The sequence below is a fragment of the Panthera pardus genome, unplaced genomic scaffold (genome assembly GCF_024362965.1).
Source record: "Panthera pardus isolate Hobbes unplaced genomic scaffold, ASM2436296v1 HiC_scaffold_13, whole genome shotgun sequence".
In the NCBI taxonomy this organism is placed as follows: domain Eukaryota; kingdom Metazoa; phylum Chordata; class Mammalia; order Carnivora; family Felidae; genus Panthera; species Panthera pardus.
Window position 1 is genome coordinate 96595675 of NW_026526688.1, and position 24812 is coordinate 96620486.

General features: G+C 37.1%; 2 protein-coding genes across 4 annotated transcripts in view; one reads left to right on the plus strand and one right to left on the minus strand.

The window, feature by feature from the left end:
• ABHD18 (abhydrolase domain containing 18) overlaps positions 1 to 20325 on the minus strand; it is a 45879-nt gene extending 25554 nt beyond the window's left edge. Inside the window, exons 1-3 of the mRNA XM_053901265.1 lie at positions 20029 to 20325; positions 2253 to 2361; positions 1530 to 1614 (exon numbers count right to left, since the gene is read on the minus strand). Of these exons, the coding sequence (XP_053757240.1) occupies positions 1530 to 1614; positions 2253 to 2344 (177 nt within the window). The 5' untranslated portion in view covers positions 2345 to 2361; positions 20029 to 20325. The remainder of the gene's footprint in view (positions 1 to 1529; positions 1615 to 2252; positions 2362 to 20028) is intronic.
• Positions 19660 to 24812, plus strand: part of MFSD8 (major facilitator superfamily domain containing 8) — a 50300-nt gene continuing 45147 nt past the window's right edge. The window contains exons 1-2 of one of the 3 annotated variants that reach the window (XM_053901264.1): positions 19660 to 19811; positions 20401 to 20580. In XM_053901264.1, coding sequence (XP_053757239.1) covers positions 20516 to 20580 — 65 coding nt within the window. In that variant the 5' untranslated portion in view covers positions 19660 to 19811; positions 20401 to 20515. The remainder of the gene's footprint in view (positions 19812 to 20400; positions 20581 to 24812) is intronic. The other 2 variants (XM_053901262.1, XM_053901263.1) reach the window with 2 other exon arrangements.

The following is a 24812-nucleotide window of genomic DNA, read 5'->3' on the forward strand; positions in this document are numbered from 1 at the left end:
TTAGCTGATAAATGGATAAACAAAATGTCACATATCTATACAATGGAATATTATTTAGCAATAAAAAAGAAGAAGGTAATGTTACATAACATGGATGAACCAAGAAAATTTGCTAAGTGAAATAAGCCAGACACAAAGACCTCATATTATATGATTCCATTTATATGAAAAGTCTAGAATAGGTCCATTGAGATAGCAGATTAGTGGCTACTAACAGGTGGGAGGCTGGGGAAGTAGGAAGTAACAGCTAATGGGTACACAGTTTCTTTTTGAGGAGATAAAAATGTTCTGGAATTGGCTAATGATAGTGGTGATGTTTGCACATCTTAGGAAGAATAATAAAAAAACAACAACACTTAACTGCACACCTTAAAAAAGGTGAATTTCATGGCAGGTGAATTTTACCTCAATTTTTAAAAACCAAAAGAGACAGTAATGGGAACAATAGGGGAAGAGGAATGGATGCATCCCCAAATCTTAACAGTAATTTTTCCTTGGGATACAAATAGAATTAAGCAGTGGAAAGTGACAGAAAGTTAGCTTTTTGATTTTTTACTTGGTATGCTTTTAATTTATTTTAAGCCTGTGATTTATAACAGAATAAAAAAACCAGGTAAATAGTAACATTTAGCAAAATTTGAGGGAGAAATGTTCTAAATCCAGAAGCTATAGAAAGAAGAGCTATATGGTACGGATGAGGGATTTCCAATTTATAAAATTTTGTTTTTAGCAGTGGAACTGTTTTGAAAAATGAAATCCTCTAAGGATATCCAATACATATAAGAGATGAAAATAGAGTTACTTTGGTTGAAGGGCAATGAGAGATATGAAGGCTATGCATTTGTACCCCTTCCCCAACAATACTTCAATTATTCAATTATATAATCCTAGAACTGTTTTACAGAAAAACATGGTTGCTAAAAAACAACACTATTTCAAATATATTCTCTAATTTTCTCTAATATTACTGCGTTTTCTTTCTACCATTCTTTCACCAATTATTTCCCATAACATTTCCCTGATGTTATTTAATAGGCGTTTTGGTTAACAACTTCTCATGTGCTGATTCTCCAAGTAGAATACTTCCCTGTATTACTCATAATTCTTCTTAAATATTTTAATCCTTCTGATCCTAAAGATATAAAATGAGGCTCAAAAAGATGAAGCCTTAAATATTTTCTTCTGTTCAAGCAAGTACTAAATATATGCTCTCATATACATGATTACAATTATTATAAGCATCCTATTAGGATACATATGGTATTTATTTTAATCATATTAAATGAAAAGTCTATACTGTACTCATGTTTTAGTGTTTGTTATTATACTCCAATATTCAACTTATTCTTTTTTTAAGCTTTATTTTATTATTATTATTATTTAAGATTTTATTTTCAAGAATGTCTACACCCAACATGGGCTTGAACTCACTCCACTGACTGAGCCAGCCAGACACCCCTCAACCTATTCTTGACACATATTTATGTTAAACCAGAATTTCTGTAATTGCATTTCTTTCATTTAAATACCTTATCAATGTGTACTGGGTAATCACTTGAAACCAGATTCTGACATCTTTCTCGATTTCCAATCATCTTTCTGAATTCGAAGAGTCTATTAGGATAAGGGGGGAAAAAGGGAAAAATTCAATATGCCCATTATACAGGGAGTGATGTATAATGCTAAAAAATTTGCAAGTCCAGTTCATAAGCTATGTTAAAATTTAATTCAAATCATTAGAGAAAAAGATGAGGCTACTGGTTTTTATTCAAGCTGGACATCTTATCCATAAAACATTTAAGAAATATGGTTCAGAAAGCAATTAACATATGCAATACTCAAAATTAAAGGCATAAATCCTGAAAATTCATTTTCTTAAGTCCAGATACTTCTATGACCTATAGTATATCCCAGCTTTATAGTCATTACAAATTCAATATACATGAGGAAGCTCTATCCCTGGAAACTATAAGCAACTTAAAAATAATTAAAGTTCAAAATCTACTTTGTATTTGAGAGCTCTTTATTTTTAATTTTAAAATTACTTTTAAAATAATTTATGATTATATAAGATAAAACAGAAATAATTAAAAAGACAAGAGAAAAAGAAGCAATTTAATATTTTATATACTTTAATGCTTAATTTGTCAATCACTTCATATTTATAACAAAGGATTGTATCACTGAAAAAAATTTTTTAATTTTTTTTACTAAAACAAATTTAGAATAAACATTAAGAAAAAAATGGTTACCTTTTGAGATCCTCTGGCCTCCCCCATCCTCTGATAAAAAGTTTTGTGAGGAGAAGTCTCCGGTATAGAATATCTAACTTGCTGACACCCATTAGTAACAAACAAACATCTATGAAACAAAATTTAAAATAACTTTAAAATATTTTATTTTAGGCACTAGGTCAATTTCCTAGCCATCTCTTTAAATATCAGGTAAAAATTACAGATTGATCTACTCTCCTTGGAACTTTGCAACTTTCAAACATACTATCCATCTATCTGTGTATATTTATTTTATTTTAGGAAGAGTGTGCATGTGCGAGTGGGGGAGGGGCATAGGGGGGAGGGGTAAAGGGAGGGAGAGGGAGAGAGAGAGAGAGAGAGAGGCAGGGGGAGGGAGAGAGAGAGACAGACAAAGAATCTTAATCTCTGTTCAGCATGGAGCCTGATGCTGGGCTCCACCCCACGACCCTGGGATCATGACCTCAGCCAAAATAAAGAGTCCAACGCTCAAGCAACTAAGCCACCCAGGTGCCACATATATGTGCGTGCGTGCGTGCGTGCGTGCGTGTGTGTGTGTGTGTGTGTGTGTTTAATGTATTTATTTTGAGAGAGAGCAAGTGAGCATGAGCAGGGCCGGGGCAGAGGGAGGGAGACAGAGAATCCCAAGCAGGCTCCCTGCTGTTAGTTCAGAGGCTGAAGTGGGGCTCACATTCGTAAACCAAACAGTGAGATCATGACCTTAGCCCAAACCAAGAGTTAGATGCCTAACCAACTGAGCCAGCAGGTGCCAATATACTGTATATTTTTAACTATAGTTACCGTAATGTACATTACACCCCCAGAACTATTTATCTTACAGATCTTAAAAATATTCATTTCAAGAAAAAAATGTGTAACTATATTTGGTGATGGATGTTAAACTTATTGTGATAATCATTTCACAATATATACGTAAGTCAAATCATTATGCTGTAAGTTTTAAATTAATACAATGTTACATATTAATTATATGTCAATAAAACTGAAGAAAAAATTTAAGATTGAGATTAAACTATGTACCTTAAATTTATTCTCTCAGATATAAGACGTGAAATATAGACAAAAGGAACTGGGATGAAAGTAGAGAAGATAAACTGTGTATTCTTTTAGGGTAAGGTCTTCCCACCTTCAGCACAGCAACTAACACTCAATATTTATTGGATAACAATAGCTGTAGCTATTACTTATGTAGTACTGTACAATCTGCCATGCATCATTTTGTAAAAATACAAACACATACACATTCTTGTTTAAACCTCCCAACAACTTTATGAAGAAGGATCTACTATCCCAACTGAAGCACGGAGAAAATAGGTGATTTATTTAAGATCACAGAGCTAGTGGTAGGTAGAGCTAAAACTGAATCCCAGGCACACAGCAAGATCTAACTACTATTCTACATTGCCTGTCTACTAAACTATGATTCGTGAAAACTTTGTACCACTTATTTAACTTTCCCAAATATTTCTAAAGTGTTTTTTTTATTTTATTTTATTTTTAAATACCTGCCTGTCTTTTCAAATGGAATGGTGTAGTTTTGATTTGTGGGCAAAATGTGATTCATTTTCAGGGTTTATTCTACCTAGAAAAATGGAAAATAGAAATGTGCATTTCTATCAGTGAGCTTTAGTAAGTACTTATCTATTATTTTGAATGTTTTAATGGAACCACCACTTATGTTTTATACTTTTGCTCTTTGATTTGTAACAAAATACAAGTTTAACTTAATGTTCCTCTTTGTTTACATAGGTATACAACCCAAACTACCATTAACTGGGCTGGTACTTTATTGTTTTTACGACTGGACCAGCAAAACCAAATCATTCATAATGCCTTTCACAATTCTTAGGACCAAGAACAAACAATTACTAGATAATGTACTTGTTAAGCAATACAGTATAAAGACAGAGAGTACAGTATTTAGTACTTCTTAATACCACTCTCTTTTTGCCGATTTTCATGTGTTAATCAATTTTTATTCCTTTTTTTAATTTTTTTAAAAAAATTTTATCCACCTTTGAGAGAGAGACACACACACACAGAGTGCAAGTGGGGGAGGAGCAGAGAGAGAGAGGGAGACACAGAATCTAAAGCAGGCTCCAGGCTCTGAGGTGTCAGTGCAGAACCTGACATGGGGCTTGAACTCGCGAGCTGAGAGATCATAACCGAGCTGAAGTCTGATGATTAGCCGACTGAGACACCCAGGCGCCCCAATTAATTTTTAACCTTGATTAAAATTTGGTTTTGGCATAATAATGTTATGGAAAAGAAACCATAATGCATATCCAGCTTTGTTTATTATACTACTTGTATCTACCACTATAAATAAATAAACGTATTCTGGTTACCAGAGTCCAGTAAATTATCATCATTTAGTTTCCCAAAAATGCAAGTTTCTGAACTTTTAAGAATATTACTTTTTTCATTTAAGCAACAAATATTAAGTGCTTACTATATGTAAGCATTATTTTAGGTCCTGTGCTATAAGATGATCAAGGCACATTCTTCCTTTCACAGATCTTGTATTTTCATGTAGGAAAAATATTTTTTTTAAAAAGCAAAGAATAGATGATGACAACACTATAAAGATAATATAACAAGAGAGTGTGAAAAAGAAGACTCCTTTGATTGTCAAAAAAAAAGCCCTACTTAACCAAAGAGGTAACATTTAAGCCAAGACCTACATAAGAAGAAGCAGCAGCCAAAACTTTAAACTGCAAATCTCATTAAAATTATATACTTCCTGAAGTCTACTCATGGACAATGTTCCAATAAAATTTGTAAAAACTATCTAGTCGGTTGGTAAAGCACAGGAATAGATAATTTATGTAAGAGGAAAGGCAAAAGAAAATGATCACATGCTCTCTTCTTTGCTATTTCACAGATTCTCACTGCAACTTTTTTAAGTAGGCTTCATGCCCATCACTGAGCCCAATGTGGAGCTTGAACTCATGACCCTGAGATCAAGACCTGAGATGAGTCAGATGCTTAACTGACTGAGCCTCCCAGGCACTCACTCATTTAACATTTTTAAATTCAAACAATAGAGAAGGAGATACAGTAAAAAGAGGAAGAATAGTCTTGTTCCCATTACTTCCTTCTACTTTTCAGAGATACTTAGTGCTAACAGTCTGGAATTTGTTTTCCTTGATATTATTTACTTACCTACACAAACTCAAAACTTAGGAGGGGCACCTGGATGGCTCAGTCAGTTAAGTGTCCGACTTCAGCTCAGGTCATTATCTCCCAGTTCGTGAGTTTGAGCCATGGAAAGGGCTCTGTGCTGACAGCTTATAGCCTGGAGTCTGTTTCAGATTCCTTGTCTCCCTCTTTCTCTGCCCCTCCCCCACTTGTACTCTGTCTCTGAGTCTCTCAAAAATAAACGTTAAAAAAATTTTTTTTAATTAAAAAACTTAGTTTTGGCAGGATTCAAACAACATAAAAATATATAGAGCAAAGCTGAGAAGTCTCTCTTTACTCCTGTGAAGCTTCCTCTCTTCCCAAATGGTGACCATTGTTTTTAATGTTATATACCTGTGAGCCCTATCCATTTAAACATGTACACATATTTTAGGAGTTTTTGGTGTTTTTTTTTTTTTTTTTAAGACAGAAGGGGCCAACTTCATATTTGTCTTTTTCCAATGTTCTTCCTCACCATGCTGATTTATAGGACCGCCTCATTTTTTTCTAATAATAGGTGAGTTCAGCCCATTTATATTTATTATGATACCTTTTGGGTTTAGTTTTTGTTCCATTTTTGGTTTTATTGATTTTTTTGGTTTTTAAAAATTATTCACATTTAATTGTTTTACATTTGAGTATATATAAATTTGAAAGAGAGATATTTAAGGTTCAGTATGTCAAAATGGCTAAGAGCATACACTTTTCCCTTGGTTGAATCCTCTACCATGTGACTGCGCAAGTTGCTTATCCTTTCTGTCATATATCTATGAGTCATCTGTAAAATGGGGATAATGACAGTACTTACCTGTAAGGATTGGTATGAGAAGTAAGTGAGTTACTTGGGCTCCTGGGTGGCTCAGTTGGTTAAGCATCCCACTTCCGCCCAGGTCATGATCTCATGGTTTATGAGTTGAGCCCCCCCTCAGGCTCTCTGCTGTCAGCACAGAGCCCGCTCCAGATCCTCTGATCCCCTCTCTCTGCCTCTCCTCTGCTTATATGTGCATGCATCCTTTCTCTCTCTCAAAAATAAACATTTAAGGAATAGAAATAAAAATAAATAAAATGAGTTACTATTTATGAAGCACTTAAACAGTACTTTGAAATTTAAGTGCTATACCTGCCAATACCAACAATATTACTGATTATCACCTATTGCTAATAGCAACAATATTACTGATTATCCTTATTGTGGGGTCTCCCAAATGGATGGTGGGGGGCACCAAATATGGGGCAACCCGACTGGGTGGAAGCCAGCAGTGCAAAAGGTGAAAGAATTCATCCAAGGCAGAACAATGGAGACAGACGTTTATGAATACATTCACTGCAAGGAAGCTGCAGGCAGGATAGCAAAACAGAGACTGTCTGCCATGAGGCTGTGGTGGGGAGCCATAGTTTTAGGGCAGAGTGAGGGAGCCTGGGAACATATGTAATTTTCCCATTTTTGGTAATCTTAGGAACTGTGCCTGGTTGTAATTGGTCAGTTAGAGTCTAAGGCTATTACAAGGTGGTCTAATGGGCCTATGTGTTCAGCCAGGGGTCACTGTGGGCCCTTCTACCTTACTCAGGTTTCCATTATTTAAGTTGGTTGCCCAAAAGTGGTCTCTACCCTTATAACTTTATTTAATACTTAAACCTATACTTCCATGTTCTACACAGTATTTGTTAATTCCAGATATAAATAATGGTGGATATATTTACTCCCTTCTCTCCACCACTCAATTTTTGTTGATATTTTTTCATATGCTTATCTAAGAACCTTTAGGTATATTAGTATCTCTAGCCTGATATATTTGCTTTAAAAGATATCTCTGACACTAACTGTGAAACTTGATTCACAGCAAAAAAGCTTTTACCATTCTATTAATTTCAAAAATTAGCTTTACATGCATTCTACAAATTTTCTAAAATGTTTATATAATCAAACCAATCCATCTCACCACATCCTTAACACACTGGAAGAAGGGTATGATTCAATTTTTTTAATGTTACATCTCCCCCCCCCCCTTTTTTTGGTAGTTTTAAGTTTATATTTAAATTCCAGTTAGTTAACATACAGTGTAATATTAATTTCAGGTGTAGAATTTAGTGATTCATTACTTACATACAGCACTCACTACTCATCACAAGTGCCCTCCTCACTACCTATCACTCATTTTCCTGTCATTGGAGAACACTATAAAATATTTTTTTATTAACCAGATTTCTAGAAACATTATTTTTTTCTCTACTGCTAATTGCTATTTTTTAAACCTAGAATTCTTTTATAAACATAGATCTAGTTCTAAAACCTACATTCCATTTTTACTTTTTTTATTAAAAAAAATTTTTTAATGTTTACTTATTTTTGAGAGCGAGTGAGTGGGGGAGGGACAGAGAGAGAGGGAGACACAGAAACTGAAGCAGGCTCCAGGCTCTGAGCTGCCAGCACAGAGCCCAAAGTAGGGCTTGAACCCATGAACCGTGAGATCATGACCTGAACCGAAGTCTGGCACTTAACCAACCGAGCCACCCAGTTGCCCTACATTCCATTTTTAAAACCCCTTTTAAGTAGCTTTTACAAACTGTTGTTTTACTGTTTATACGTCTACAATGAACTTTTCATTTACATTCCAATTATGTTTGTCATAACTTATACGATATCCTATTTGTAATGTAACCAATAGTGTGTTTAATTCACATATTAACTTAGTAACACTGTTATTATTTTTTTAGCCTTTTCATCCAGTTTTATTTCCTCCATTAATATTTTATTCTGTCCTTCAAGTATTTTTATTAAACATGTTACATGACTAATAAATTATTTAGTATTTGTGATAACTACTATGAATATGATTAATATGATTCCTTTTTCTTTTTTCTTAAACAGGATTTTTTGTAGATTTTTTTAAAATTAGAATTTATTTATTTAATTCAATTTAGTTAACATACTGTGCAGTATTGGTTTCAGGAGTAGAACCCAGTGATTCATCACTTATATACAACACCCAGCGCTCATCCCACAAGTGCCCTCCTTAATGCCCATCATCCACTTAGCCCAATCCCCCAACTACCTCTCCTTCAGCAACCCTGTTTATTCTCTGTATTTAAGAGTCTCTTGGGGAGTCTGGGTGGCTCAGTCAGTTGGGCATCCAGCTCCGGCATAGGTCATGATCTCATGGTTTGTGAGTTCAAGCCCCGCGTTGGGCTGACTGCTGAGCCTGGAGCCTGCTTCGGATTCTGTGTCGCATTCTCTCTCTGCCCCTCCCCCACTTGTGTGCACGCGCGCGCTCTCTCTCTCTCTCTCAAAAATAAATAAATGTAAAAAAAAAAAAGTCTCTTATGGTTTGTCTCCCTGTTTCTAATCTTATTTTTCCTTCTCTTCCCTATGTTCATCTGCTGTATTTCTTAAATTCCACATGAGTGAAATTGTATGATATTTGTCTTTCTCTGACTTATTTCACTTATCATAATACACTTAGGTCCCATCCATGATGTTGCCAAGGGCAAGATTTCATCCTTTCTGATTGCCAAGTAGTATTCCATTCTATATATACATTTACACCTCTTCTTTTTTTTTTAGTATTTATTTTTGAGAGAGACAGAGCGTGAGCAGGGGAGGGACAGAGAGAAAGGGAGACACAGAATCCAAAGAAGGTTCCAGCCTCTGAGCTCTCAGCACAGAGCCTGAGCGGGGCTCGAACCCATGAACCATGAGATCATGACCTGAGCTGAAGTTGGATGCTTAACCAACTGAGCCACCCAGGTGCCCTTACTACCTCTTCTTTATCCATTCATCAGTCAATGGACATTTAGGCTCTTTCCATAATTTGGCTATTGCTGATAGTGCTGCTATAAACATGGGGATGCATGTACCCCTTCAAATCAGCATTTTTGTATCCTTTGGATAAATACCCAGTAGTGCAATTGCTGGGTCATAAGGTAGTTCTGTTTTTAATTTCTTGAGGAACCTCCATACTGTTTTCCAGAATGGCTGCACCAGTTTGCATTCCCACCAACAGTGCAAAAGGGTTCCCCCTTCTCCGTATCCTTGCCAACATCTGTTGTTTCCTCAACTGTTAATTTTAGCCATTCGGACAGGTGTGAGGAGGTATTTCATTGTGCTATTGATCTGTATTTCTCTGATGATGAGTGATGTTGAGTATCTTTTCGTGTATCTGTTAGCCATATGGACTTCTTTAGAAAAATATCTATTCATGTCTTTTGTCCATCTTCACTGGATTATTTGTTTTTTGGGTGTTGAATTTGGTAAGTTCTTTTTTTCTTAATTTTTTAAAATTTACTTATTTTGAGAGAGACAGAGATAGCACAAGTGGTGGAGGGGCAGAGAGAGGGAAACAAAGAATCCCAAGCAGGCTCTGCACTGCCGCCTGGAGCCTGATGTGGTGCTCGAACTCACGAAACTGTGAGATCATGACCTGAGCCGAAACCAAGAATCAGATGCTTAACGGACTGAGCCACCCAGCACCCTGAATTTGGCAAGTTCTTTATAGATTTTGGATACTAACACTTTATCCCATATGTCATTTGCAAATACCTTCTCCCATTCCATCAGTTGCTTTTTAGTTTTGTTGATTGTTTCCTTTGCTGTGCAGAAGCTTTTTATCTAGCTGAGACCCCAATAGTTCATTTTTGCTTTTGTTTCCCTTGCCTCCGGAGATGTGTTTAGTAAAAAGTTGCTAAGGCCAATGTCAAAAAGATTGCTGCCCTCTAGGATTTTGGTGGTTTCCTGTCTCAAATTTAGGTCTTTCATCCATTTTGAGTTTGTGTATGGTGTAAGAAAGTGCTCCGGTTTCATTCTTCTGCATGTTGGTGTCCAGTTTTCCCAGAACCATTTACTGAAGAGACTTTCTTTTATCCACTGCATACTCTTTCCTCTATTGTGTTCAATTGATCTATGTGTCTTTTTTTGTGCTAGAACCAGTCTGGATGATTACAACTCTGTAATACAGTTTAAGTCCAGAGTTGTGATGACTCCAATTTTGGTTTTCTTTTTCAACATTACTTTGGCTATTCAGGGTCTTTTCTGGTTCCATACAAATTTTAGGATTGTTTGTTCTAGTTTTGTGACCAATGCTGGTGTTATTTTGATAGGCACTGAACTGAATGTGTAGACTGCTTTGGATAGTACAGACATTTTAACAATATTTGCTCTTCCAATCCATGAGCATGGAACGTTTTCCCATTTCTTTGTGTCTTCTTCAATTTCTTTCCTAAGCTTTTTTCCAGCAAACAGATCTTTTACCTCTTTGGTTAGTTTTATTCCTAGGTTATCTTCTGGGTTTTGTTGCAATTATAAATGGGACTGATTCCCTGATTTCTCTTTCTGTTGCCTCATTATTTGTGTATAGAAATGCAACAGATTTCTGTATGTTGATTTTATATCCTGTGACTTTGCTGAATTCACGTATCAGTTCTAGCAGTTTTTTGGTGGAGTCTTTCAGGTTTTTCCACAAAGAGTTGTCTGTGAAGAGTGAGAGTTTGACTTCTTTCCTGATTTCTTTTTGTTATCTGACTGCTGAGGTGAGGACTTTCAGTACTATGTTGAACAACAGTGGTGAGAGTGGACATCCCTGTCATGTTCCTGACCTTAGGGGGAAAGCTCTAGGTTTTTCCCCATTGAGGATGATATTAGTTGTGGGCCTTTCATTTATGGCTTTTATGATGTTGAGGTATGTTCCTTCGATCCCTACTTTCTTGATATTTTTTATCAAGAAAGGATGCTGCATTTTATCAAATGCTTTTTCTTTTCCTATTGAAAGGATCATATGGTTCTTATCTTTTCTTTTATTAATTTGATGTATCACATAGATTTTTTGCAAATATTGAACCACCCCTGCAGCCCAGGAATAAATCCCACTTGATCATGGTATATATAATTCTTTTAATATGCTGTTGGATTTGATTTGCTAGTATCTAGTTGAGAATTTTTGCATCCAGTTTCATCAGAGATGTTGGCCTGTAATTCTCCTTTTAAGTGGGGTCTTTGGTTTCAGAATCAAGGCTATGCTGGCTTTATAGAATGGGTTTAGAAGCTTCCCTTCTATTTCTATTCTATTTTTAAAACCCCTTTCAAGCAGCTCTTAGAAAGTGTTGTTTTAGTGTTTAAATGTCTACAATGAGTTTTTCATTTACATCCTACTTATGTTTGCCATAACTTATAAAATCTCCTATTTGTAATGTAACCGATACTGTGTTCAATCCACATATTAACTTACTAACACTGGGTGCACCTGGATGGTTCAGTCAGTTAAGTGTCCAGCTTCAGCTCAAGTCGTGATCTTGCCATTCCCAAGTTCAAGCCCTATGTCGGGCTCTGTGCTGACAGTTTGGAGCCTAGAGCCTGTTTCAGATTGTGTGTCTCCCTCTCTCTTTCTGCCCCTCCTCCACTCACGTTTTCTGTGTCTCTCTTTCAAAAATAAAAATAAAATTTTTTTTTAACTTAGTAGCAGTGTTATTATTTTTTTAGCCTTTCCATCCAGTTTTATTTTCTCTATTAATATTTTATTCTATTCTTTAAATATTTTTATTAAACATGTTACATGATTACTATATTTAGTATTTGTGATAACTACTATGAATATGATTCCTTTTTCTTTAAAAAACATTTTTTTTATTTTTTTGAAAGAGAGACAGAGACAGAGCATGAACAGGGGAGGGGAAAAGAGAGAGAGAGGGAGACAAAGAATCCAAAGCAGGCTCTAGGCTCTGAGCTGTCAGCACAGAGCCCGACATGGGGCTCAAAATCACAAACTGTGAGATCGTGACCTGAGCCGAAATCAAGAGTCAGATGTTTAACCGACTGAACCACCCAGGCACCCAAGGATTCCTTTTTCTTTATTTTTTTAAAATTCTTTTTTAATGTTTATTTATGAGAGAGACAGAGACAGAATGCGAGTGGGTTAGGGGCAGAGAGAGAGGGAGACACAGAATCCAAAGCAGGCTCCAGGTTCCGAGCTGTCAGCATAGAGCCCGATCTGGGGTTCAAACTCACAAGCTGTGAGTTTGAGATCATGAGATCATAAGATCATGAGATCATGACCTGGGTCGAAGTCGGATGCTCAACGGACCGAGCCACCCAGGTGCCCCAGGATTCCTTTTTCTTTAGATGAATATTACTATATCATAAGAAAGTGTTTTATTCTAGATTTTTTCCATCAATACCATGACTTTTGTATTAGAACTGCTTTCCATGAATGAGCATATCAAATAGTTAGGGGAGACATTCCTCTGTAATGGAATATGCCTGTCTCCACAACAGCATTCTCTCCTTCCAGTTTCAGGCTGAGCCATATCAGAAAGCCAGGATCACAAGTCATAAAGTGAAAAAGTTCCATTCATGTTACCAACTTCCAGGATTATGCTTCTTAAACTAGTATCCTAAGGAATTTTACAAACTTGCCTTTAATTTTTTAAAATATTTATTTATTTTTGAATGGCAGAGACAGAATGCAAGTGGGGAAGGGGGTAGAGAGGGAGGGTGACAGAGAATCTGAATCAGGCTCTGCACTGACAGCAGAGACCCAATGCAGGGCTCAAACTCACAAACCGAGAGATCATGACCCAAGCCAAAGTTGGATGCTTAAATGACCAAGCCACCCAGGTGCCTCTACAAGCCTGCCTTTAAAACAGATTTCTCATTATACAGTTAAAACCTTGGTTTGCAAGCATAATTTGTTCCAGAAACATGCTTGTAATCCAAAGCACTCGTATATCAAAGCGAATTTCAAGAACCATTGGCTCAGCTGTGATCATGTGACATTTGGCATCACATACTACTTGTTGTAAGACATCGCTCACTTTTCAAGTTAAAACTAATTAGAAATGTTTGCTCATCTTGCAAAACACTTCCAGAACAAGTTACTTACGATCCAAGGTTTTACTGTATTTGATTAATATTTTTCCAAGATTTCTTTTTTTAAATGTTTATTCATTTTGAGAGAGAGCACACGCGTCCACGTGCTAGCGTTAAGTGGGGGAGGGGCGGGGGGAGAGGGAGGGAGAGAGAGAGAGAGAGAGAGAGAGAGAGAGAGAGGGAATATCCCAAGGAGGCTTCACACTGTCAGCACAGAGCTTGATGGGGGGCTGGAATTCACAAACCATGATATCATGACTGGAGCTAAAATTAAGAGTCAGACACTTAACTGACTGAACCACCCAGGTGCCCCCAAGATATCTTTTTTTTTTTTAATATTTATTTTTAAGGGAGAAAGAGAGTGAGGGGAAGGGACAGAGAGAGAGAATCTCAAGCAGGCTCTGCACCTTCAGCACTGAGCCTAACGTGGGGCTTGAACTCACAAACTGTGGATCATGACCTGAGCTGAAATCAGGAGTCAGATGCTTTAACCGACTGAGCCACCCAGGCGCCCCTTGACATATCTTTAATAGTACACCTAGTTTGGACAGAATATTTATCTGAAAATGAAAAAAAAAAAAAACCTAAAGAATATTTAAAAAAAATTGTACTAAATATATCCAATTACAAAATGATACCTTATAGAATTCTGCATGGAAAAACATACAGTAAAAACTTGGTTTGTGAGCATGATTTCATTCCAGAAACATGCTTATAATCCAAAGCACTTGTATATCGAAGCGAATTTCAAGAACCATTGGCTCAGTTGTGACCATGTGACATTTGGCATCACATACTACTCACATTGCAAGACATCGGTTGTTTATCAAGTTAAAATTTATTGGAAATGTTTGTCTTCTAGAACGCTCGCAGAACAAGTTACTCACAACCCAAGGTTTTACAGTATTTTTTTTTAATGTTTATTTATTTCCTGGGGGTGTGGGGGGACACAGAGAGCGGGATAGATTCCCAAGCAGGTTCCATGATCAGCATGGAGTGGGACATGGGCCTCAGTCCAGTGACTGTGAGATCATGACCTAAGCCAGTATCAATGGTTACGCACTTAACCAACTGAGCCATCCAGGTGCCCCCTGCATGGAAAAATATTAAATAAACGATATAAACATAAAATCTTAGTTTCTGTTGTAACATGTTTACAAATAGTATCTCAAAAGAACAATGTTACATATAGAACAGAGGAGAGATCCTGCAAACTTTTCTATAAAGAGTTAGATAGTAAATATTATAGACTTTGCTAGCTAAGAGGTGAACTCAAAGGTATTATGTAGGTATACAAAATCACAAAAAAGAAAACTAATATTCACAAAATTTTACTGAGGAAATTCAAAATATGATAATAATAGGTAATCTTTTATAATATATGTCTATTAATGAAAAGACTGAATTTTTTTTTCTTGGGATTTTGTTTAAAGTGGGTTCAATGTTAATGCCCCATCACTAAATTGAGCACTAGCCTTTATCTGTACAAACTATTCATAGTTCATGGGCTATACAAAAGCAGGCAGGTTGGCCCATAAGCCATAGTTTGGTGACTCCTGGGCTAGAAAATCAAATAAATCATAGATATCTCACAAATGTCACAATAACGTCACAAATGCAAAGATACAACTATAAAATACTGTATTAAAACCATAAATTGTCCAATCTTATAAAATGATATAAATAAAATGTAAATACTGATTTTTATTTTTTGGAAGGGATCTTTTTTTTATGTTTATTTATTTTTGAGAGAGAGAGAGAGAAAGAGAACGAGCGGGAGAGAGGCAGAGAGAGGAGACACAGAATCTGAAGCAGACTCCAGACTCCAAGCTGTCAGCACAGAGCCTGACGTGGGGCTCAAATTCATGAACCGTGAGGTCTTGACCTGATCTGAAGTTGAACACTTAACTGACTGAGCCACCCAGGCACAACATAAATATTGATTTTAAAATAATTAAATATGTCACAAGGTACTCCTAAAATCAGTATTCCATCTAAAACAAACACTAATTATTTAATTAGCCATGTTGTGTCTGCTTTCTTAAAATTTATAGTTTAGTAGCTAACAGATGGAAAAAACCCACCACCATCATTGGTGACCACCAATGATGAATGGATAAACAAAATGTGGTGTATACATACAATGGAATATTATGCAGCCTTAGGAAGGAATGGAATTCTAACATGCTACAACATGGAGGACTTTGAGGACATTACATTACATTCACCTTGGCTAGGTGAAACAAGCCAGTCACAAAAAGACAAATACTGAATGATTCTACTTTTGTGAGGTACATAGAGCAGCCAGATTCATAAATAGAAAGGGGAATGGTAGTTACCAGAGGCTGGGGGGGAAAGGGAAGGGGGCCAGGAATATTGTATAATGTATAGAGAGTTTCAGTTTTGTAAGATGAAGAATTCTATATATGGATGGTGGTACTGTTTGCACAACAGTATGACTGAACTTAATACCACTGAATGTACACTTAAAAACGGTTAAGATGGTAAATTTTATATGATGTGTACCACACATAAATCATTTTATATGATGATTTTACCACAATAAAAAAACTGGGAAAAAATGTAGAAATTGGAGTTGACAGTCTCTCTATAAAATTTTTCAGAAGTAAACTGATAATTTCTTTCCCTCTTGATAACTTTCTCAGTAAGGATAAGTAGTTCATTATCCTATTGTCTAAGAACAGAACTTAAAGCGTGTATTATTTATTCTCTTCAACAATATGCCATTGCATAATTTAAATATTTGAAGACCTCACTAAGGCCTTTAAATAGAATAATTTTTTTAATGTTCATTTATTTATTTTGAGAGAGAGTGAGTGAGCACAAGCAGGGTAGGGGAAGAGAGAGGGAGTGGGAATTCCAAGCAGGTTCTGTACTGTCAACGCAGAACCCGATGCAGGACTGGGACTGGACCTCAGCAATGTGAGATCAGGACCTCAACCTGAGCCACCCAGGTGCCACTTTAAATAGAATAATTTGAATAACAAATCACTTTAATTGGTTTTCCCCAACTTCTCACTTCCCCCATCTTGAGGATTAGTTTCAGAGAACCCAGCCTACCTGGGTTTTCTGCTTCCAGGTCTCATCTAGCTTCCATTAAAATGTCAGTTGGGCTCTGTTCTCTTCTGGAAGCTTGAATGGAGAAGAACCTGCTTCCAAGCTCACTCAGGTTGTTGGCAGAATTGATTTGTTTGCAGCTATCAGCCTAAGAGTTTCGATATTTTGCTGTTTGTTAGCCAGAGGCCAACCTCAGTTCCGAAGGGCTATCTATGGTTCCCTACAATACGGCTGTCTTCCATAGGAGTTCACAAAAGGGCAGCTTACTTCTTCAAGGCCAACAGGAGAGTGAGAATGTGCTAGCAAGATGGAATCTAAAATAAAACCTAATGTAACCATAGGAGTGTCATCCCATCAACTTTGCCATGTAACAGAACATCATCACAGACCATTTATTTTCTCTATAGTGGGGGAAAAGGATGGGGTTGATGTCTTCCTTTCTAGCATCCGTGGCATAAACAGCAATTAGCAGATTCCCCGTTAGTATTAAAAAAAAAAAAAAAAAAAAAAAAAAGCAGGGGCCTGGGTGGCTCAGTTGGTTGAGCATCCAACTTCAGCTCAGGTCATGAGCTGGTGGGTTCATGAGCTCGAGCCTCATGTTGGGCTGACTGCTTCAGATCCTCTGTCGCCCTCTCTCTGCCCCTCACCTGCTCACACGTGCTATCTCTCTCAAAACTAAATAGGCATTTTTTTTAAAAAAGCAAAATTCCAATACTCAAATTTTACAATAAGGAGAAAAGTACTAAACTGCTCATTAGACATCCCATTTTTCTATACAATATTCTTTCTTAGTTGGTAAACAAAGGCAAATATACAAAAGTAAGTTCAAGGGAAGCAGGAAAAGACCTGAGAACAATAAACTCTTCAAATATTTTCTAAAGTACAATGTTTATTAGATGTCTAAGTCATTTAGTCATTTCTAATTTTCAACCCTATAGCAGAAAAGCTTTCCAAATCACTTTCATTCCATATAATATAGGCCTTAACAGTCAGCGCTCCAAATCTGGAACCAGCATACTCCTTGCTATATTAACCTGCCAGTAAGCTACAGAAAGCAAATCAAGAAAACACAAAGCCTGCTATAAATTTGGTTATGGAGATTAGGGTTACACAGAACCTCTTAAGTCCAGTTTCAGTTCCAAGAACAATATTAATATTGATTTCTGGGACATTCTAAAACATAAGTCTTCTAAACAGGGCTAACTGGTATCCAATGCCATGAACAAATAAAGTCCAGAGTAGCAATAAGTCCAATTCACCAAAAGGAGGCATCATCTAGAGGCACATCTGATACTTAAAGACTTTATGTCAGGCTGGATTGACACCAGTGAGTTTCTGCAGAGACAGGACCCATTTTTTTTTAAGTATGTATAAAGCCAAACTGATACAAATGTTATCTATAGTTTTATAAAGCCAACACAAAAGGAAACATCAAAGTACTTCTACAAAAACACACTTCAACAAAAGTAGTTCTACTACAGCGCAGAAGAATGAAAAGTCTTTCCTAGAAATGAGCACTATTGCTAAAGTGGCACTCAGAGTCTATATACCATATAGTACTTTTATCTATCACTCTAATAGTTAAGCATTTAAACAATGCAATCCTAATTTTTCCTGGATTTTTATCCTCACAAAGTTAATCCATAAATAGGAAGTTTATCTGTTCATTTTGAGGGGTGGCTATCTATTTTAAGCAGTCATCTAAGGAAATATAACTGGTGGATTGTCTCATATCCTTATGTGAAACATTCAGCAAATAATCTAATCTCTTTTCAAACTTAGTTCTTCTTTTCCATGGGCATTAAAGAAAGTAATTAAGATTTTTAAAAGGTTTTTTAAATATTTACTTTGTTTGGGTACACTGTTCCTAAGAAATGGTTTTCTTTCTTTCTTTCTTTCTTTCTTTCTTTCTTTCTTTCTTTCTTTCTTTCTTTTCCCCTATGGTATAATACACAGAGCTTATTTAGATTTCACTTGTTTTACACATAGTCATTCCATGTACTTTTGTGGTCTAAAGTCATCACTTGGAGGTAGCAATGGAAAATAGCAGTGTCAGAAGACCTGGGTTCCTTCACTAGCTATGTGACCTTGAGTAAGCCACCTTAACCTATAAAAGGGGACTAGTATCTGGCCTACTATACACACATAGCAAATTGTTCAATTTATATAAAAGTTGATCAACTGTTTTGATATATTTTAAGAGACATAGGAAAAGATTCTTCTTAAAAATATTTTCATAGGAAGGCTGCTGATGAAAAAAAGCACAGGCTTTACACTCAGGAGTCCTGTGTTTCTTGGATTCTAGCTCTGTTACTTATTAACGTATGATCCTAGGCAAATTAATTATTCTCCATGCTTTCAATTTCCTTGTATGCTTGACATAATCCCAACTCAGAGAATTGTTGTAGGGATTAAATGAGGTAATTCAATAATCACTCACTCAACATGTATTTATTTAGCAATCATTCTGCTTGGTGCAATACTAGTTAAAAAAGTCCCATGTGAAACACACACACACACACACTGTGCTAGACTACTAGACTTCAGGGTTTCAAAAAAAAGTCAATGATACATTAAAGCAACATTATGGCAAAAACAAAACAAAACAAAACAAAAGAAACCTAACCTATTTTTTTGTTTTCACCTATGTACTTTTTTGGAACCAGTCATAGGAATCTGGTAAGTTTTTGTGAGCTGTTAGACAAATTTGCAAGACTGAATCCAAGCACAAAGAGTCAAGTCTGGATTCAGAAAATAATTCTGAACAGAAAACACATTTCGAGTCTAGCTGTTCATGTGCCTGACAGGATAAACACAAGAAGGTCACAAAAAAGACAAAGGTTAGAACTGATGGCATTTACCACACAACATATAACTAATATAGGGCCTGGCATAGGGTAACTGCTTATAAATATTGGTTGAAAGAATCGAATTGAATCCCAATTCTGCCACTTTTACACCAAGTGACTCTGAGTAAGTTATCAACTTGTCTGAACCTTAGTTCTCTGTGAAATATAAATGTGTCTGTTTTATCTATCTCATAGGACAGTTGTTATCAAATGAAATCACATGAGAATGTATTGGCACTAACAAAACAATAATTATGACATATAATGACTACTGGTACTAATTAGCTCAGAAGCCTACTTGTAAGATGCTAATATGTAAGTACAAGGAAAGAGAGCATCAAAATCTACTGGGGAAAAAACCCCATATTTTCGAAAAATGTCATCTTTATTATGAAAGGAGCTGGTCACCGCTAAACTGGTGCTGTGCCTTTTCTAACCCGTAGGTTACAGCGGCAGGGTCTGCTGAGTGGCATCGTGCTTGACTGAATCCCCCAGTCGGCAAAGGCAGCAGTAAGATGCCGATTTGAGGGTCCCCACCTTCAGAACCACCATCCAGGCCCAAACAAGGCACTACCGGTAAGATGCCTTTGTAGTTAGCGGAGCGAGAAAACAACAGCACCGAGACAATTCCACCCTCCATAGGGGTAAAGGGACCGCCTGCCAGCCTAACTCACCCGGGTCGGCCAGAGCGCGCCCCCGCGTCTCCGGCCAAGCCCTGCGCCCCCAGTCCCTGCCTCCTGGCACGTACGCAGTGCTGAAGGCTGGGGGAGTGCGGCCTGGACCGGCTACTTACCCAATGGCCGTTCTTAGGGCGCCTGCTGTCCAGCTGGCCGAGCCTCCCGGCACTGTCCTTCCGGGGCTCCCAGGACTTGCCTTCGGTCGGAGCCCCAACTGCAGCCACTGCAACCTCTCCAGGCACGTAGGAGCAAGGGGGCGCAGAAAGCGAAGCCTACAGAGAGGGACGAGCCCGGGGCGGGGTAGCCGTTTAGCCACGCCCTTAACCCCTCCCCCGCTGTACCCCACGAAGTCCTGGGAGGCAACGAGGTACCGATGGACGTAAGAAAGCTAGGACACAGGGCCCCGCCCCTGACCTCTTCCCGCCCTGCCGGGTCCAGACTACGCCGTGACTCCGTCACTGACCTCGGGGCGCTCCACCCACTTCTAGTTGGTGGGCGCGCACGCGCACTTGCCGGCTTCTTTTGACAGCTTTGGCCAAGTGAGAAGGGAGGGGAGCAGGAGGTGTCGCGAGAGTAGGCCTCCGCCTCGTAGGCGATGTAACTATGGCGAGTCCGGGGATCGACACGGAGCAGGAGCCGCTCTTAGGCGACCGCACACCCGGAAGCAGGTGAGCGGATGTTGGGAGAAAGCCCCCTTATCTTCCTGCGCTATTGGGACTGGCCTCTTTCCTGGCGTCAGCCTTACGGAACGGAAAGATGGGTCTCAGGGCGGCGGGAGGCTGCGGCCGGTCGGGTGAGACAGGGAGATGTGCTCCTGCGCCTGAGAAAAGAGGTCCGCGGTGAGCCAGAGGGTTCTGGTGAAGCTGTCAGAGAAACTCAAACTGCCTTCATTCCAACAGTGTTGCAGCCTTTAAGTGTCTACATTCTGCATTCCTCTACAGAACTCATCACTTTACACGTCTCCCAGAAGTTCCGAAATGAGGGTTTTAATCGATGCTTGAAGATACCTCTCTTAGGTCGCCCTTTATTATTTCCAGTTATTTTAATCCTAGTTTATGGACAGCAATTTAGAATTGTTACAGTCTGTCTCTTACTCCGCAATTAAGAATTTTTGTTTTTAAGAAAATGGAATTAAGTATCATTATGTTTGAAGCCTAATTTATCAAGTAAATTAATGCACAGTTAAGCTGTCAACCACCATGTTAATTTTTGCTCATTTGTCTCTAAAGCACCAAACATTTATTTTAACCACTTTGTTTGAAACTCTGGACAGTGTATCTCTCTGGTCCCCAGTTTACTAAACGGAATATAGGCATTGCAGATTACCTATATTTTAAATTGAGATCAATACAATTATTATCAATGTTGAAATGTGTCATAATAGAGTGATGTCCTCAGGGCCTATTGAGACATTTTGGACTATTTGCTTCTATATTAGTTTTTTTCTTCTACACTACTTTCTTACACTTTCTTATCAATTTATTCTGCACTTGCTACACTTTTAATGTTTTCTGTTTACTTTTTAGTTTTTCTGCCTATTCTGTTGGTGGCTGACTATTCCCCATAATGTTTTTATTATCTTTTGACAACTTTTGTTTTTGTTTCTATCAGCAACCTCTCTTCTCCCAACTTTATTTTCAGACTTCTTGTTTGCTGCTATTTTGAAAACCATATCTAAGCTTAATAGAACTATGTGTAGTTAGAATATGGAAGCTATGACTAGGGCTAACAATCTGTCTTATTAGTCAAATGCACGTGTTTCAGTGCATAGATTGCCACATTTGGATTTCTCAAACTTCTGCTTCTTCCAGGTTCTTGGCTATCTTCCAGATAGATTCAGGATCTTTGAGTTAATGGTTAGATGTGGTCTTGCTATACATTCTGTCACTGTGTCCAAATTGCTTTTAAAAAAGGACTTACTTTTGGCTTTGATTATGTCCTTGTGATTGAGGCTCATTAAGGTGCATCTAAATTCAGATGTTCTGTCCATAAACAGTACTTGACTGAGATCCTAGATTTAGCATTTTAAAAATAAGATATTTTGAGAGTAATTCAATAAGTATACCATCTTTAAAAATACAGTTGGATTCTCTAGTAAAGTGAAGAAATATGTAATGGACAGGCGGTATTCACTTTGAGTAAATTGTAGGAACTTCAGCCTGGTTCACCACCAACTTTTCCTCACTAGGAAGGTTAGTTTTAGTTTATTGGTCTGATGAGTCCTGGGTGGTCTCCACTAACTCTGTCTACAATGTTTGAGAGAACAGAGGTTGGCAAACTTTTTCTGTAAAGGTCCTGATGGTAAATATTTTAGGCTTTGCAGAACAAGAGGCAAAATCAAAGATACAGGTACTTAGATAACAAGAAAGAAAACAAATTCTCACAAAAAAATTTGGTAATGAAATTTATAATAAATGAGTAAAATCTTTTTGTAATACAAATCAATGAGGAATAGATTTCAGGGGTGGCATTTTGCTTAACAGAGTTAAAAGTTAATGTTTTCTTTTAAAAAAATTTTTTTCTAATGTTTATTTTTGAGAGAAAGAGAGACAGCGTGTGAGTGGGGGAGGGCAGAGAGAGAGGGAAACACAGAATCCAAAGCAGACTCCAGGCTCTGAGCTGTCAGCACAGAACCTGATGCGGGGCTCGAACTCATGAACCGTGAGATCATGACCTGAAATGAAGTTGCACGCTTAACCGACTAAGCCACCCAGGCGCCCCAAAAGTTAATGTTTTCTATTAAGTTGATCACAAGTACTCACAAATATGTTCAAATAGTAACAACTATTCTTAGTTCACTGGTGATCTAGAAACAGGTGATAGGCTGGGTTTGGATTGAGGACTATAGTTTGCTGATCCCTTTCTTAGAATATCCTAAAATGTTACAGGTGCTTAAAATTTTTCTTTGCAACTCCAGCCTAATTTCTGTAATACAAATATTGCTATGACTTCTGGTCTTGTAGAGCATATCCTTATAGAACATTCTCAACTTATTTCTGTCTTCTAAATTCTGTAACAGAATTTAGTGAATGGTAATACCATTACACTATTCTGTCAGTGAGCACACACTTCTTTCTCTTATCTTCTTTGAATATAGGTTCTTTTTTGCTCTTCAGTAGTTCACAGATGCTCTCTCTAATAAATGTGTAATTTTATTTTCCCCCCAGTAAATCTAGAATCATTTTTTGAAAATAAAGTACTGCTATTTATCCAAGGCTCCTTGTATTAAATAATGATCTATTGAACCTAAATTTGGCACTTTATTTCTGTTAACTTTTATCTAACTTATTTTGGTGACCAATTCACTCCAGCATATCATGAATTCTTTCTAGTTTTTAAGTTACAGGCTTGATACACATACTATCATTTGATGTATTATAGTTTGAAATGAAAATGTTGAGCGGGACAAAACTCTAACATTATAATTTCACTTAAAGGAGAATCTCAAACGGAGAACTAATATCAGATGATAGCAGTAATAGTCGAAAGGAATCAAAAAGTTAAAGAAATTGCCTTGGAAGTGCAGCATTCATTCTTGTGCCTTTGAAATACAAGCCAGAAACCTTAGAAACTCAGTCTTAGCCATGTGACATGGTTGAATCATCAAAATTAACAAAATACAGTAAAAATTGAAACTTCATTGAAGAACAGCTATACTCTCCAATGTTCTTACTCTCTCTAACAAAGTAGAAAGATATACTTCTTCACTAAAATTATACTTTTTGAATTAAAAAGAAGGAAAAAGTAAATTTCTTTATTTTGAAAAATTTCAAATCCATAGAAAAGTTGAAAAAGTGGTACAATGAACACCTGTATACCCTGTGACTAACCATTAGCCTTGTTCACACTCCTCAAATCTCTATACACATACAGCTCTCTTTTGCCAAACTACTGAAAAGTAGGTTGCAGATATTATGACACTTTTATCCCAAGTATTTCAGTGTGTAGCCTGCATCTTCTCAAAATATAAACATTCTTTTATACAACTGCATCACTGTTATCATAGGTAAAAATATAATACTAATGCAGAATATCATGCAATATACAGTCTAAACTGAAGAATATTCATTTGTTCCAAAACTGTACTTTATAGCTATTGTTTTTTTTTAAAATAGGATCCAACTAATGGTCATGCATTATTATAGGTTTTTTATACTCTCTCAACCTATAACTGTTCCCTGATCTTTTCTCTCTATTCTTCCCAACATTGAATCCTTTAACAAGTCTAGGTCAGTGTTCTGTAGAACATCTCACATTCTGGATGTTTGGCCTGTTTCTTCTTCTTTTTTTTAAATCTTTATTTTATTTATTTATTTTTCAATATATGAAATTTATTGTCAAATTGGTTTCCATACAACACCCAGTGCTCATCCCAACAGGTGCCCTCCTCAGTACCCATCACCCACCCTCCCCAAATCTTTATTTTAAATAGGTTTCATGCCCAACTTGGGGCTTGAACCACTGACCCTGAGATCAAAGTCCCATGCTCCACTGACTGAGCCAGCCAGGTGCCCTTGAACTGTTTCTTCTTTTTTTTCTTAATAGGAATATTTCATTTTTTCTATAATTTATTTATTTTTTATAATTTACATCCAAGTTAGTTAGCACATGGTGCTACAGTGATTTCAGGAGTAGATTCCTTAAGCCCCTTACCCACTGAACCCATCCCCCCTCCCACAACCCTTCCAGCAACCCTTTGTTTTCTGTATTTAAGAGTCTCTTATGTTTTGTCCCCCTCTCTGTTTTTATGTTATTTTTGCTTCCCTTCCCTTATGTTCATCTGTTTTATATCTTAAAGTCATCATATGAGTTGAGTCTTATGATATTTATCTTTCTCCGGCCAATTTCACTTAGTATAATACCCTTTAGTTCCATACACATTGCTGCAAATGGCAAGATT